The sequence below is a fragment of the Mytilus trossulus genome, chromosome 3 (assembly GCF_036588685.1).
Source record: "Mytilus trossulus isolate FHL-02 chromosome 3, PNRI_Mtr1.1.1.hap1, whole genome shotgun sequence".
Taxonomy (NCBI): domain Eukaryota; kingdom Metazoa; phylum Mollusca; class Bivalvia; order Mytilida; family Mytilidae; genus Mytilus; species Mytilus trossulus.
Genome location: NC_086375.1, coordinates 84431914 through 84450371, shown reverse-complemented (window position 1 = coordinate 84450371; position 18458 = coordinate 84431914). Strand labels below are relative to the sequence as shown.

The following is an 18458-nucleotide window of genomic DNA, read 5'->3' as shown; positions in this document are numbered from 1 at the left end:
AATCAAACCACATGTAGGTGAAGTTTGTGTACCCGCATGTTACTGATTACTAATTACACTGTTACAACATTCCACAAACATGCAGTCACTTCTCAGCTTCATTCATTTGTGTCTCAGAAATTTACTTGTCAGCTCTTTTTTAATTTTTAATAACCGTAAGAGCTAAATTCTGTCTTTTTCTTCTGACATTTATTTATTACATTTATGGTGGTCACAAGATAAAAATGCCGTATATGATCACGATGTTCATGTCCAAACGTATATATGATTTCCCAAAGAATGTTTTTAACTAATGACGTTGCTGTCTTATCAACATGTATCCCACATCTCCTACCATTCAAAATAAAACTGCACTGCCGTGGCCCATTTAGCAATGTTTAAGGCACAGCTGTAATTAGAAAGCTCCGTATATCTCTACACGGCACCAACTGCAACCTTAAAATCGAACGGAATCTTCTTTAACAAAACGGAGTTATCACGCTTCTGTTGATATTTTCTATATATATATATATATATAGATCTCTGACAGCATATACAAGGGAAGTTGTTGTTTCTGTAATAGATGTCTGATTGATTATCAAATTAAACAAATGTTTACTTCTGTCGGCTGGTGACTCTTTCAACAACGAATTTGTATTTCCTATTTTAACTTGACATGTGTTTGTTGCCCATTTATGTCAATTTATTCGTATACAATGTTTTAAATGCTGTCGCTTATTGGTACATAGCATAAAGTTTTCGCCGCCAACACTTTTAACATTAATTTTTTTTAGGATTAATATGTATTAAATATACATGAAAAAAATCCCTGAAACCATCGTTTGGTTTAAACTGTAATAAAATAATGAGCCAATCAAACAATAGATTACATTTTGATAGATAAAAATGGTACAGAAACTGTTTTTAAAATCGCAAACAATATAGCATCAACGTAATTAAGTATAATAATAATAATAATACTTTATTTCCGTAAGCAAATACAGCTTATTGGATTTACACAATATAAATATCCAATAGATAATATACAGCATAATATAACATTTATACACAAATTATACAAATCAATGAAAGAATTAAGCGGAGTATGACATATAGACATATTAAACTAAAAATAAACATTTGAATAATTAACCAATACGTGCTTTTTCTGCAGAAAATAAATATTTTCCTAGGTTGTTTAGCTCTTTGACATTTCTTACAGATAACAGTTGTACTAATTTAAAAGTTGATGGTTTCTCATAATAATAACTCTTTAAATATTTACATCTGATGTCGTTATATTTATCACATTCTAAAATAAAATGATGCTCATCTTCAATAGCATTTTTATTACACATACTACACAAACGTTCATTTCTGGCTATATTATAGTATCTACCTGTTTCTATACATAGTGCATGAGCATTTATTCTATATCTAGTAATATAAGATCTATACAAACTGTTTAATGGACGACTGAGGTAAAATTGCATAGTGTGGCCATCATGTAAATACTGATACAAAGTACATTTCGACGAATTTTCAAAATACGATAAACCTTCAGAAATATAATTATCTATTACTCTTTGTTTAAATTCACTCAAAAATAATTCACTGTTTCTAACTCTCTGTGAAAACCACACATAGACTTCAACAGTATCGATACAACTGTATAACAAGAAATTTGAAATGTTAAGTGCAAACAAAATGATCGTTAAAAGTTTGTGCAGATTTGTGAGTATATTTAATTGGTACATCCAAACATATGGTCTTGTTTTACCTATATTGATACGAAATATTTTATTTCAAAAAGTTAATTCAAACCTAGTGAAAGTTGAAAGTTAAAGAATGTAAATGACATTCCAATATAGGAGAATGCTTAGCTTGAATTGTTTTGTTTTTTCTTCTGCACATTTTGAGAAACTGCGTTTGTATTATTTCTATAAAATAACTACCGAATCAGTCATGCTATTCAATCTTGCCATAGTGTGACTGTATTAATTAACTACTTCTACGACTCCCAGTTTTTTAAGTAAATTCACTTGTGATTTATAATCTCTCGAAGACTTTTTTGTATCTAAAGCATTTCCAACAATTCCATTAGACTTAACGTATTTTTTTCATTAAAAACATCTGATAGGCAACGTTCTGTGGCGATATCCTATTTGCTTTTCTCTTATCGTCGGCTATTTTCGATGCGACATTTCATGTAATTCTCAAATAAATGAGATGAGGGTCGTTTCCGAGACCATTTAAATGGTCTGGGGATAGACCGAGGTGTTTGTTTTGTCTATAGACTCATTTAACAATCATAGATCTATACAACCTGATGTAGTGTAACTCAAAACTGGTAAAACTATATTATATATAAAAAAAAAATCTTTAAAAAAAGAAAAGCTAGTTTATACAACAACAAAACACAAGTTGACTGTTATTTTTGACAATCTTTTACATTTCCTATCTTGTTGCAAATTTTTCATTCATATTCAGGGCGAGGATAATTGAAAAATCAATCATAAAATAATATCGGTTAAGCTAAACTGGTTAAGCAAAGCTGTTGGAAGTAAATTTTGATTGTCACTGGACAAGGAAGTTGTGGTGGACGACATTTCAACTCATCAGTCAAACAACTGTTGCAGGTGTTCTTTAACGTCTTATATAAACGTATAGTTCTTTGACAGTGATGATATGATATATTGATAAAGTTTGGTAATACTTTGTCACGTACACAATTTGTCTTTGTGAAATTTGTGAAAACTACAATTTTTCATCAGGTTTTCAAAATAATTAATGGGATCGTAGAATAAAACTTTTGTTTTTATCGTAACAACTCACCTTTTGTTTTAGATTTCTTAATCATATTTTAGTCGTTTATTTTCTTTTCATGATGGAAGCATTGCATGTTAGCGATTTTGTTTATTACACAAAGAACGAAAAGTAATCAGCATTTGTTCCCGGAAATATATGAAAATGAGTGTCAGGAATCACTAGATAATTCATATAGTCATAATCAATGAAATCACTGGTTTGGTCATCTCCGCTAGCCAATGGTTACGATTCACCCCACCGGTCATTTTCCCCTGAAGACTGGATTGTAACCATTGCCTTGTAAAAACATGGTATTTAGTGTCCAATTTTATGAACCCGGTTATTTTTAACGGTTTTCTCACATCAAATTTTTTATTAAGAGAGATATGCCTCCATACTTATTTATCAACCTTTGACGTACGAGATTAACATTTAGAAACTACAGAGTTCGAATTAATTTTTGCTTTTCAAATTAAATTTTAGAAATGAACACCATTCAACTTACTGTCTTTTTATTGTTTTATACATCTATTTTCCTTTTAATACTTATTATATCGTGGAATCTTTGATATAAAAACAAGAATTGAAATGGCGTCTCCACTTGTTATAATGGACGATCATCTGACCTTTTATGAGTTAATATCTTATACTACTTCTCTTTCACCAGTTTATAATGAATCTATATAAATGTTATACCACACGAAATGGAACTTTTACTTCAAGGGCATAACCGTTTAACATAATGATTATGCTGTAAGCCTTCATCATAAAGCAATCTGAATAATGAACAAGCTATTCCAAACCCTATCATCAGGCAAAACAAATTGCCTTACATAGTCTGCACCGTCCATAGATGTGATGATAATTCTTAAGTGAAATTATTATCAACCTAATCAACGAGTCCGACGGCATTTATCGATGACACAGAGTAAATCATCCCTGAATATGCCTAACTAAGCAAAAGTCCACCAACCCCGTCTCATTGATTGGTGGGTGACTTTCGATTAGGAGGAAAACAAGATATTTAGTTGATATTTATACTTGATGTTTGCTTTAGATAGCTTGACTTTTAAATTCAATCACAAGAAGGCTGGCGGTGTACTGACAGTAAAGATTAATCTTCTCAAATTTTTGTACCGATTACTTTATTATTAATATGTACGAAGACCAAATTAAATAACGTACAGGAGTTAGTGCTTGTTGTTATTCTTTTCTCTATCCTCGAATGATGTTAGAATATACATGTAGCAAAAGAAAACCTAATAGCAATGCATGTTTTTGATAGGATAACAGCCTACACTTGCTGTTTATTATTTGTAGACTTAATGAAGCTTTAAAATATATCTTATATTATTAAACCAACATGATTACATGACGTATTCGAAGGAATTTAGAAATGAAACACATAATATTTAGTTTTTTTCTTTCTATTTTGGAATAACATTTACATTTTTGAAATACCTTCGTTTTAAACATAATATAAAAAATGGCATTGAAATCCATTCCGATTACCAATACATGTTTTAATTAGTTTGTAGTATTTTACTTTGAATTATAAACCCATTTATTCACTAGAATATCTCCAAATTACCAATTGGATTTTAATTCAGATTGTTCATTCCACATTTCCACAATTTAAGAAGATACAGAACTCGTTTCCATGCACTGACTCTACCAATTTGTGTTTATCCTGGAAGCTTTATATTGCAGTTATAAGTCTATTATGTGATCAATTGTGAGCCGAACTGACAGTAAATGTAGTTATCTTTAGAGAGAATAAGATTTGTAATTGTTAGTTAACAATAGAGCTTGGAACTACATTTCGTGGAGGTTGTAAGAAGATTATGAACGATGTCATTAATAATCGCTTCATTTTAACTCGCTCATTCAGATCAAGGCAACGAATATTAATTTCTCGTGAAAATACAGTTTTTTTTGTTTGTATTCATTTCTGCTGTTTAAGTAGCTTTTTGTGTATCAAAATAATGCTTTTTATCCTACATCGTCTATAAAAAGTTATCATATCGCTGTTACAACATAGTATGCTTGGTAGGTACCGCTGCAGGTGAATTGTCATTATCCAAGGGAAGCAGCAGTTCAAAAACCAGCGTTTCGGTCTAGGTGTAATTTGTTTTTAAATTGCGGGACCTGTGGACTGCCAGCATGTAAAATAGATCATTTGAAAATATTTCATTTTAATCCCAAATAATCTTTCCTATCTATATGTCCTGAAATGACTACAATACATATTTGCTGCTGGACGTTAAATATTAATTTATTAATTTATCAAACGAAACTTTTAATTAAGAAAGCATTGGAAGGTTGTACAGATCTAATAAATCACACTGTTCAACTTTGACCTTGCACTGTTCCTAGGACAGATCATTTAATTGATACAAAGATAGTCGGGCCATTTTTCCTTTTAAGATAATTAGCAGAAGTACGCTCTGGAAATTTTCAATATTAATCATTATGATTTAGGCGAAATATTAATAAAATTGTCTGATTATGTTAGAAGGTTCATTCGTTCTGAAATAAACTTTAGGCAAATTCATTCAGAATGCACGATTTAGGTTTGCATCTTGAAATGTAAGATGTACTTTAGAAAGGCGATTTAAGGATGATGGCTCTATCCATTCTTATATTGCATTATATATCATATGGGAAGAAAATGATGATATTTTTACGAAATCCTGCATCAGATAGAACAATTAACAATTATCTTATACTATATATATATATATTGCCAATCGTTGTTGCTTATATTGTGTCGTCCTCTTTATAAGACCATTTTAGTGTACTTATGAATACTTCTTTACCCCTACAATCTAGTTTTTTTTATGGAACCACCTCTCTAATCTCGTGATAGTGGGCTCGCCTCAAATGAGAATATTTGCCACTGGACGTTAAACACCTAATTTATCATAATTGTTTATTGATATAGTCTCTATTTGTGGAAAACACTTTAGCGCTACATCTAAATATACAATAATCTGTATGTAAACTGATTTGTTTTTGCGGAATAGACAATTTTATATGTGACTCTTGCATCTCCTATAATGTTAGTTTATTGTCAGGTTTTTATACGTTTAAGTACAGCGACTAATAGAAGAAATAGATCGGAAGCCGAGACAGGAACCACAGCATGTTACAACGGATACGTTCTGTTGTTGTATCAAACAAACATTGAAAATTATGTACAAACATCTTCCGTGTGATTGCCTTAATTTTCTGAGTAGATAAAAGATCTTCTAAACTACCATAACCTATGTCTTGTAAGCTTTTAAGGTAAATTGTTTTATGAGCATAGTTGTTTGTAGTTAGGTAATGTGTGAGCGGATTCAGGAGATTTCAACTAATTTAGATAACAAATGATAGCAGTATCACGTAACATAGTAGCTTTACATACAATAAAGCTTGTATCCTACAATACGTACAATTCTTAGCTCAGTATAAGCTTTATAACTTGTTTCCTACTACTAGTATACGTACAATTTTAAGCTCAGTATAAGCTTTATAACTTGTTTTCTACTATACGCACAATTCTAACTTCAGTTTGAGCTTTACAACTTCTCTCCTACTGTACGTATAATTCTAACCTCAACTTGTTTCCTACTGTACGTACAATTCTAACCTCAGCTTGTTTCCTACTATACGTACAATTCTAACCTCAGCTTGTTTCCTACTATACGTACAATTCTAACCTCAACTTGTTTCCTACTATTCGTACAATTCTAACCTCAGCTTGTTTCCTACTATACGTACAATTCTAACCTCAGCTTGTTTCCTACTATACGTACAATTCTAACCTCAGCTTGTTTCCTACTATACGTACAATTCTAACCTCAGCTTGTTTCCTACTATACGTACAATTCTAACCTCAGCTTGTTTCCTACTATACGTACAATTCTAACCTCAGCTTGTTTCCTACTATACGTATAATTCTAACCTCAACTTGTTTCCTACTATACGTACAATTCTAACCTCAACTTGTTTCCTACTATACGTACAATTCTAACCTCAACTTGTTTCCTACTAAACGTACAATTCTAACCTCAACTTGTTTCCTACTATACGTACAATTCTAACCTCAGCTTGTTTCCTACTATACGTACAATTCTAACCTCAACTTGTTTCCTACTATACGTACAATTCTAACCTCAACTTGTTTCCTACTATACGTACAATTCTAACCTCAACTTGTTTCCTACTATACGCACAATTCTAACTTCAGTTTGAGCTTTACAACTTCTCTCCTACTGTACGTATAATTCTAACCTCAACTTGTTTCCTACTGTACGTACAATTCTAACCTCAGCTGGTTTCCTACTATACGTACAATTCTAACCTCAGCTTGTTTCCTACTATACGTACAATTCTAACCTCAGCTTGTTTCCTACTATACGTACAATTCTAACCTCAGTATGAGCTTTATAACTTGTTTTCTACTATACGTACAATTCTAACTAAGTTCAACTAACATGCTCATGCTAGTTTAATTGTTTTAAAATGGCCGCACGAAAAACTTGAACATGCATGATATATTCAACCGTTGAAATCGAATGGTTGTTGTTTGCTCTACCTTCTCGTCGCATAAGCGTTAAACAAACAAAATCCAATTCGCAACCTCTCTTTTTTAAACAAAGTCAATCATCAAAAGCTACACTGATATCGTTATGTATCATACTTATACTTATACCACTGTACTTTAAGGATTTAAAGTGAGTTTTCTGACAAAAAGATGGTTTATAATTGTTATGTTTGTCTTATAAGTCTCCTGCTATTAAAGCTCGACAGCCAAGGGTTGCTTGCATAATCCTGAAATCGGCTTATATCAATGTAGTGCGCGCTAAACTATTTAATGTTGTTTTTTTTTTGCTTTTCATTTGTATGATATAAAAAATCTTTATTTATTACAACATTTACCACCGTTTGTCTTCATGCATTCGCTAATTTTAATGATAATCGCTATTTAAATCATAAACATTAGAAGCTTCATAAAATAATTACAAAATATTGGGGATGTGTAGTTAAATTATTATTTCCTTTCAAATGATAATGTAAATGAAACATGCAAATCACCACATCACTAGATTATAAGTCGATGGAATTTCTTTTCATTCTAAGCGTACTTTATATCATATCACCAGCTTACCATTATTTAAAATCAGTTTAACATGCAATACACACATGCTATTTCCATATCGTAATTGTGGAATTAAGCAAAGAATTTTATAAATCACCATTTCCATTCCTAGTTATACAATTGTATTTGATTGAATCTGCTGTTACAAACTACATTAAGATTGTAGATAGAAAAACAAGACCTTCAGATTCGTATAATAAAGGTAAGGCTTTGTGGATAAACTATTTCATTTCAACACAATGGAATTCATCTCAATATAAGATCGAGTTCTTTGGTTTTATTGTTAGCAATCTTTGATTATTCAGATATCAGATTTTATTTCGACATTTTCTTTAACATCATCGAGATCGATTGACGACGTAATGTAAAGAATCTTTTGTTTTAGTTAAAACAAGCATCTCAGAGAAAAAAAAGACGTAAATTAACTGGAAAGGAGCGACCAAGCATGTAGAAACTATTGTAAACTATTTGTATAAAAATGGTATTCCAGACTGACAAATGTACTGTACTATAAACCACCACAATAATCGATAGCCATATCATAACTGTATTGGCGATATAAAGATTGGAATATCATCGCGATGTGTTTGATTTGTTTGATTAAACTAACTACTATATACAAGATGATTTTTCTTGGGAAAATAATGAATATGCCATTAGATTATTATCAAGCAAGGAAAAGAATAATCCGAGTCATCATTTATTGGTCGTATAAAGTATAATGAAATGTGACTTTTTAAATTATAAACTAGCTTGTTAACACGAGCACCACGATTGGTGCCACTCAAATTTGAATTCAGATATCCTTAACATTTAGATTAAGTATCTGAATTCAGATTTCCTTAACATTCAGATTTGTTATCTGAATTCAGATATCCTTAACATTTAGATTTTTTCATCGAGTAAACAAATCTTCATGTTAAGGATGACTAAACTTAGATAACAAATCTAAGTGTTAAGGATGTTTACATCAATATACCAAATCTAAATGTTCAGGATATCTGAATTCAGATAACATATCTCAATTATCAGGATATCTGAATTGAGGTCACGAATCTAAATATTAAGGATATCTCAATTCAGATAACAAATCTAAATGTTAAGGATATCTGAATTCAGATAACAAATCTAAATGTTAAGGATATTTACATCCATATTACAAATTTAAATGTTAAGGATATTTACATCCATATAACAAATCTAAATGTTTAGGATATTTACATCCATATAACAAATCTAAATGTTTAGGATATTTACATCCATATAACAAATCTAAAGATTCCAAATCTAGATATTAAGGATGATATATCTAAATGTTAAAGATATCTGCATTCAGATTCCAAATCTAATCTGTACCAAGATAAACTAAATGTTCAATGTACCTCAATTGTAAGGTATACCAACCGTCATTTCTATAAACAGAAAAAATCAAGGTTGTTGTTCATGTCATAATGAATGGGAGAAAGCCGTGACTATAAACACATTTTTCAAAAAAAGAAACATATTTGTCCGAAGTCATTCAGATCAATATATGAACAAGCATCATTATAAAGAAACCTTGTAGCAAATGTCTAACAGTCAATCAGCCTAAAACAAAATTAAATTAGCTAAACGAGCAAGCCAGTCTGAATAAGGTTATTTCTTACAAACAAACACCAATTGTATCTCATATCATTCTCTATCAAAGGAATCAATTTCGATATCTGTTTATATCAAGAGGAACGTTAAGTTATAGAGTTGTAATATAGTTGACAAAATCGATGTTATTTCATTCCATGTTGTGTCAGTCTAGAACTGGACAGATGAAGTTAATTAAACAGGCCATTCCTTCTAATCTTCTAAATGGTTTATGTCTGGTAAGCGCCTTAATGGTTGTGAAATGCTATGCGACCTGCTCATGTATGGTTTAAGAACAATAACCTGTTGTGATTTGTTTTTAAACAGTAAAATGTCTGCGTTTATAACTAAACCGAAAGGAACGGCTTCCCTTTAATGTTGTCTACAAATAACCAATTCATTATCTTCACTGCTTTTTAAAAGAACAACCATAACGGATGATTTTAAGATCTTCTAAACTAGATTTGTAAGAATTTTATACCTTTAATTTTTGACAGTTTTGTGCCATGGTTCTAGGTTAATGGAAAGCGAATAGTTTAACCACCATAACCCTTACATGAAGTCCTCTAAGATCTTACCGCACATTGTAGGTCGTAAGAAGTCATATAAGGCGTCTAGAATACTGTTGGTCACGATTCCGAGCATGAGCCAACCGGTATTGTTGGTCATTTTGTCTTCTTCTAAAGCTTACAAAACATAAGGGGCCATAAAATGAACTTCAGATATAAAAGAAGAATTGATATCATTATGATTAACTGCATACTTCGTTCAGCTTTGACTGGTACAAGCTCATACATTGTTATTACACGATTTATTTAGTTATTTAATAATAAGAGTTTTAAAAAAAAAAAAAATGTTATGGCTTTAGAAAACTATGAACTCTTTTAGTCTATCTGTTGTATTGCTTTCACTACAAATTTTTATTGACCATTCGAATCATTATACTAAGTGTTTTTCTACTATTTTGATGTAATGGAAGCCCATATAAAAATTTGGCAATGTAATGTGTTGCATTTTATACTCATTATTGGATGCAAAAGCCTAGATCGTTGGGTTAGAGGGAATATCTATTCCGTAGAAGTACAAAATTACAAATTACCAGATTTAAGCATATTTTATAACACATTGAAAAGTTCTAAATATAGCTCTTGGTTTATGTTAATCAAATACTCTGGCACCACTAGTGCAGAATAAAATTGAATTATTTGCCATAGCCATGCTGATTTATAATAACAGTTTAATAACCAAGTACAGTAATGTTTCTCGATGCAAATGACACATTACCGTATTCATACACTTCAAATATTCAATCCTGTCAATAATCACCGTCTTATAAACAATCATATGTCTATTTCATAACTAACGAAATCATTAAAATATCTTATAGCATTCTTTAATCATATTCAGTCTTCTTGGCATTAACAAATTCGTAGTATGATTAAATATTTTTTATAATATTGTCTATCAAAGGCGATTCGATTTTTCCCCCTTGTTTTGTTTTTATACTTTTGGATAAATGGTTTTTGTTTGGAATCTGATTTGACTCGTCAAATGTGCTTATGTATCAATACAAGGTAAGAAAACTCTGGGATATGACCAACGAATAAAACCAAGACGTAAACTGACGAGGAACCATACATCGTTAAACATCAGAACCATTGATGTTTTGGTCATTGGCTAAAACATAAAAAAAACAATAAGCATTGTATTTTTTTTTTTGCGTGGTTTGGTTAAACTTTCAAAATACGTGACATTTTTGGACATGGTTGACTTTAATTAAGTTTGATAGTTTGACATTGAGATTGTTCATATGACAAAATGTTCTTTCGATGAAGTTAATGTCAAAGTTAATTATATCAGACATGTTTTACTTTTAAAAGAATGAAAATCGATGTCAATAAATCTGATTGGATGTCTACAAACTAATTTTGATGGCTTTATGCGCTTTAAATTTAAACAAACTGAATTTCAAAGACAACAGATATAACCCAGTGCTTCCAATAATGCCGTTTCTATTGTGTCTTTTGTTTCATACACATAATCAAATCTACTTTTGAAGAAGGTGGACACTTAACTGGCTTTTTAAATAGCAATAAAAAAGACATTGACTATTTAAATGGCAATTAACATATAGTTTTAAAAAGGCAGACTGCATGCATGTAGGATATTTCAGACTTGTAATCGCGATATAAATGGCGTTTTTTTGTTTGATCAAATTAACTAGTGTAAAAGACGAACAAAACAACTGACTCGTCTTTATATTACCTTGTATGAATGTCATTCGGAAGGCAAAAAAAATCAACAATTGCATGCATGTGTATCAAATTTATATATAAATGTCTATGCTGTAGAGATAAAAAACACATGTTTAAATAGAAATGTTTTCGCGGTTGGCCAATATTCATATTGACCCTGAAATTGTTATTCATTAATTTCAAAAACATCATACATATTGGTATAAAAACTATATCTTTTCTCAACAACTCAGACGTCGAATATTACAGTTGGACGTCATAATTTTGTATTGCTGATGAAAACAATCTCAGTTTAAGATACATGCTTTTCGACTTCGTACTTTATTTGGCCTTTTTAACTTTTTTGGATTCGAGCGTCACTCGTGAGTCTTTTGTAGGCAAAGCGCGCGTCTGGTGTATTATACAAAATTTAGTCTTGGTATCTATAATGAGTTTATTTATTATGAATAATATGTTTTATTAAAATTAAAATTGCTTGCCACAACACGTCATAATCGTAAGTGAGCCAAATGCGTGACCACATGTATATGCGTTCGCGTTCACACGTTTACACCACTTTTGATATCGTGTATGTATGACTGTAATACTGTTCCAAATACCTGTGCCAATTATCGGAATTCACTCACATTAAGTATTGTAATAATTAAATTTTGATTATGAAAACTATGCGTATTTTAAAATATCCAACAATGAGGCATACACATTTGTATTTTTGTTGTTGTTTTTTGTTCATATATATCTGCCCATGAGACATAGCGAATTTCAAAAGAATTAAAATGTCTTAAATTGCTATTCCGAAACTCGTTAACTTTTCATGTTAATAAAAACGCACTACTCAAAGTTTTGCAATGCTTGATTTTAATGAACTATTGCTCTATAATTATGTTCGTATATTGTATAAATTGAAAGCTTGTCTAATTGTCTCTCGCCAAACAAGTTACTTAGCCGATGTCGGGAAACGTAATGACATTTTCAATATTCAACCCATTTTGATACATAAGATTTTTATCACCATGAGAGACCAGCGTTATAGATCAGCGAATGCAGTCAATAATAACTATTTCAATACGAGATTGTGATCGATTCTTATGATAGAAGAAAGTAACAAGAAAATTTGTTCTATGGAGTATGTTCATGTCTTTCTTTTATTAGAGAACGATATGCCTCTTTAACGCATGCGTCTCTGGACGGAAATCACCCGAGTGATTAAAATAGCAGATGGTTTATAGTTTTGACACTAACAGTCACAACTATTCTATTAAGTTTGTCAAACAGGAAAATGCCTACTTATTTTTACCAAAGTAAAACATGTTTTCATTGCAACTTTTGATTTTTTTCTCAGTTTTAAGATGGATGTGAAATTTATTGGATTTTAACGTGAGTATTGGCAGAGATGGCTTATGGTTTTATGACACGGTTGTATTACTTTGAAGTTTATCTTAATTGATTGATCATTTAAGATGAAAAGTGCCAATCATTTCTCCTTCAGTATAGTTCCGTTACCACATACTTACCAATTGGAATTATGAATTTTTTATTGACAAAAATTTTCTGTTTGCTTGTTGGATTTTTTACTGGTTGCATAGCACCTGTGTTGATAAAATCCCACGCCAGTACAAAAGTAAGAACCCCCTACGGTGAAATAAGGGGCCTGTTGGTGGAACTCCCTCATTCGGCACATCTGAAATCCGTGGAAGCGTATTTTGGCTTACAGTTTGCGTCAATTCGTAGCCCCAGTGGCTCTCTCCGTTTCTCAGTGGCCAACACTCCAAAGGAACGTTGGAACACAATCAAGTATATAAACGAAACAAATGTTCCTACGTGTCCTCAAAGGAAATTCAAACTGAAGGAATTAAATAGGAAGTGGCCCGCTGCTGTAGTTGAAAAAATACAAAATATAACATCATTTGTTCGCGATGTCACTGAGGACTGTTTGAGATTTAATATATATGTTCCGACAACTGGTAAGAATTTTATCTATATTGCATTTGGCTTGATAGGACTGATCATTAACACATTTGAGAAGCTGAAACATGCCTGGTTTTATTATCATTTTAACAAGAAGAGTTTTAGTAAAATTTCTTATTCTATTTTTTTTTTAAGTCGTTAAAGTTTTCACTTAACAATATTTATGGTTAAATGTTGTTAGAAGATGCAATATAACAGTAGTTTTAAAATAATGATGAAACATTCCCATCAAATGTTGAAAGCTATCTCAATTTCCATTTCAATTCCTTTTATTGTTGTGTAAGCCTTTTGGCATAGCTCTCTCAATTTTATCGTAGATAAGGCGAAAGCATACTGAGTGCAGATATCGTTTTGCTTAATTTCGAGTGTCCTGAGCGATTTTGATTTGTTGCTACATAAGCGGCACGTAAGATGCAATTCCAGATTGATTGCTAATTTAAGATGGGATGTGCCAAAAGATTTTCGTATGAGCTATAATTTACACACGAGAAAGATTCAAACATGAAAAAATCGTTTATTAAAGTTTTGTTTTTATTTGCTGCATTAATTGATACTTGCGTTGCACCAGTCTTTAAACAGCAATATGGAAGTTCTAGAATAAAAACTCCTTATGGTGAAATGCGAGGATTATTAATTGAATTTCCTCGTCACTCAAATTTACAATATGTTGAAGGGTATTTTGGATTACAATATGCTTCAATCCAGAGTCTGTCACTTCGATTCTCTGTGCCAAACACTCCGAAGGAACGCTGGAATATCGTAAGGGTTTTTAAAAATTTTAATGGCCCTGTCTGTACTCAACCGAAAATCAGAACCAAACGTTTAAATGCATTGCTGCCTAAAGGATTTGTTTCAAAATTTGAACGTTTGTCTTCCTTTGGTCATAAGATAACCGAGGACTGTTTAAGACTGAATATGTACATTCCAAAAACAGGTAAGTGTTTGTACTTTTTGTGCTCTTTTGTTTGGTACATAGTTGGATGTATCATTCGTTTTTAAAAAGTTGTTTACATTCCATGGATGATCTATTCCGTCAACTTAAAGATATATTATTATATAAAAAAAAAAAAAAAAAAATACTGGAATTTAGATAATTCAAAAGAAATGGGAAATATTTGGTCCATCAATTGCTGAAACCAACATAAAATGTCTGAAGAAAAAAAAATGGTTGTTCGTATCATTATGTATAACATTCTCACATTTTGCTGTTCTAACCCCCATGTTTTTTTCTGACTGTTGTAATGCAACTCCCCATGTATTCTCCTCATTGTTGTTTTTCAACTCCTCATGTCTTTTGTTGTGTGATTCCCATTTTATTTTTCGCACTGTTTTAGTCAAATTCCAAATACATTTACCAAACTCTTAACTGTCTGCATGATTCCCAATGCATTTTTACACAGTGAATCTGTACAATTTGTTCGTGTTTATATTTCGCTCTATCTTATTTCAAGATATACAATATTTTTATCTTTTATTGTCCATTCCATTACATGTATGTAAAACATTTCGTGCCGTTCCACTCCATGTTTTTGCATCTTTTTCTGATCATTTCTACGTTTCCATTCTTGTTCATAACCATTCGCATCTGATCCTTTCTAATTCCCAATGTTTTACATGAGGTATCCAAATATTTTGACCATTTCCGATGAAGGTCAATCAAGAAAACAGCACATTGCACTGTATTGTTCTTTTAAATGTTTATAGAATCGGGTAACATGAAATACAGAACGGACAATTACCTTTCGTTAGATACCATTAATTGTCATCTCGATTTTTTTTTTTTTTTTTTTTTTTTTTATGAGGTGGGCTATATATAAGGTTCTTTGGGTTGCTGTCTAATTCATGTTTAGGCTATATAAAAAGAAGATGTGGTTAGGCTATGCCTTTTTAGCCTTACTATTAACATTGACAAATTACAAATATTCTCTTGTTCCCTCTTCAGTGATGCTCAAGGTCAAACTGTTTTGAAAGTTGTAAGGGGCCATTGTAATTTTTTGATAAAAAGAAAAAGTTGATGGAATCGACTATGATGTATTTCGACAAATCTTCACCGAAAGGCATCACATGACAATGTTTGCTTTGATCGGTCATAGTAAACTTGAACAAACTATCTTTTAGAAAAATAAATGTTTGCCTGTATTGGCCATGGGTGATTCCTTAACATCTCCAATGTAATAATTCAATAACGGAGAATTGATATAACTTATTTAACCCCGCGACATGTTCTTGTGCCTGTCACAAGTCGGGAATATTTTTGTCCTCAAGGGAATTTGTTGTTTATGATGGATTGTTGATGGTCTCTGTTAAAATCTATTCACAACTGTTGTAGACTCTCTGAATTTAAAAGCTTGAGATATACTATAAACATTTGTCTGGTATTGACTTATTCCTTGTCTCTTAAATGCCTTTCGATTAAATTTTAAGGATTGTTTTGTTTGTTTCATTTCTCAACATCTATTTGTATTGACAATTGTTTGGTTTATTTTAAATACAAAAGACGACCAACAGTTAAAAAAATATCAAACACAAAACTGGAAGATCAGCAACACAAACCCCACAAAATTTAGGGGTGAACTCGGGAACTTCTGGAGGGAAATCTATTATTTTTCAACTAGTGGTTTATTCCAGTTTGGGAGTATGTCGCATTTATAAATTATCCTTGGGAAAAAGATGACGGGATTGTAGCTTCGGCAAGCGAGACCACAAGTCCAACATATCATTTGTCGTGAGTGACGTAGATATTTCATAGATGCCAACAAAATCGTGATGGCGTCCATACAGTTTCTAAGGAATGACCTAAACTTTACGCTTAGGAACCCATTTGCGAAATTGCTAAAAAAAATATGTTAACCTTTTTTTAGTGTTAATTTTGGGGTAACTTAAACAATAGCCATTAAATGTTAGAAGGTTGCCTTAATGAAATATGTTTAAGTAAAATACAATTCTTATATAATAATTTCATACAAAAAGATTTCTAAGAATTGATTGTAGTTGATTTTGACTGTTATCATATGTAATAATTTCAAAGATAGCATTGTCTGGATAGGTTATACAGTTTCTTAATTTAAAGGTTCTCTATGATGAAAAAGAGCCTTGCTCAACGATTTTGTACATAAGAAAATGTCTGTACCAAGTCAGGAATTTGACAGTTGTAATCCGTTCGTTAGAGCTTTTGATTTTGATATAATGACTTTCCCTTTTGAATGTTCAGTATATTTGTAGTTTAAAGTTTCGTCTCTGATGTGAAAGAGGTGCTTGGCTGGATATACTATATAGTTTCTTTATTTCAAAACTTCTCTGTTGTGAAATATGTGCTTGCCTGGGTACGCTATTTTGTTTCTTTATTTCAAAATTCTCTGTTGTGAAAGAGGTGCTTTCCTGGATATACTATATAGTTTCTTTATTTCAAAACTTCTCTATTGTGAAACAGGTGCTTGCCTGGATATACTATATAATTTCTTTATTTCAAAACTTCTCTGTTGTGAAACAGGTGCTTGTCTGGATACGCTATATACAAAAATGTAGTTTCTTTATTTCAAAACTTCTCTGTTGTGAAAGACAGGCTTGCCTTGCAATGCATTAAAGTTTCTTTATTTCAAAGCTTCTCTGTGGTGAAAGAGGGGCTTGACCGGTTATGCTATATAGTTTCTTTATTTCAAAACTTCTCTGTTGTGAAAGAGGTGCTTGCCTGGATATGCTATATAGTTTCTTTATTTCAAAGCTTCTCTTTTGTGAAAGAGGTGCTTGCCTGGGTATGCTATATAGTTTCTTTATTTCAAAACTTCTCTGTTGTGAAATATGTGCTTGCCTGGGTACGCTATTTAGTTTCTTTATTTCAAAGCTTCTCTGGTGTGAAGGATGTGCTTGCCTGGGTACGCTATATAGTTTCTTTATTTCAAAGCTTCTCTGATGTGAAAGATGTGCCAACTTGGGTACGCTATATCAATGTATATAGTTTCTTTATTTCAAAATTTCTCTGTTGTGAAAGACAGGCTTGTCTTGCAATGCTTTATAGTTTCTTTATTTCAAAGCTTCTCTGTGGTGAAAGAGGGGCTTGACCGGTTATGCTTTATAGTATCTTTACTTCAAAACGTCTGTGTTGTGAAAGACATGCTTGCCTGGCTATGCTTTATAGTTTCTTTGTTTCAAAGCTTCTCTGTGGTGAAAGAAAAGTGTGCCTTGTTTTGTTATAAAGTTTCTTTATCTCTATGTTTAAAGCTTCACTGTGATGACACCATTCATAAAGCATTGTAAAAAGAAGGTAAACAATTTCATCTTGTGTCCTATATTTTTCCATTTTTATTTTTAACGATCTAAATAATTGTATATTCAAATTAGATCATATACATTAGATATAGCATCTATTGACCTTAGAATAAAAGAGTCAATTGTTAAATTTGTATTCTGAATCAGATACATAACTATTTGAGGTATTTGACATTTCATCCGTCACTGTTTTTTCATATACTGGAGTTTAACATGCATTTAAGATCAAACGTTTTGAATATATATGCGTAAATATTGCATTTAAATGGATTAATAATTTAGATTCTTTTTTTCAATTATTTGATTGTGTTCTTGATTTTGTTTTTCGCTTCTCGTGAACTTGATGTATTCATGTTTTATTTTTGTCATTTCGATATCACGTAAAATTCAATACTTCAAAGTGAAAAAAAAGAGATTAT

General features: G+C 31.4%; 1 protein-coding gene across 6 annotated transcripts in view; it reads left to right on the top strand.

Moving 5' to 3' along the window:
* Positions 1–18458, top strand: part of LOC134712681 (neuroligin-4, X-linked-like) — a 208236-nt gene that overhangs the window by 152375 nt on the left and 37403 nt on the right. Inside the window, exon 1 of one of the 6 annotated variants that reach the window (XM_063574453.1) lies at positions 12999–13769. The exons of 4 other annotated variants lie outside the window; for them this stretch is intronic. In XM_063574453.1, the coding sequence (XP_063430523.1) occupies positions 13331–13769 (439 nt within the window). In that variant the 5' untranslated portion in view covers positions 12999–13330. Of the gene's footprint in view, positions 1–12998; positions 13770–14236; positions 14708–18458 lie in introns of those variants that run through there. One more of the 6 variants, XM_063574454.1, reaches the window with a different exon arrangement.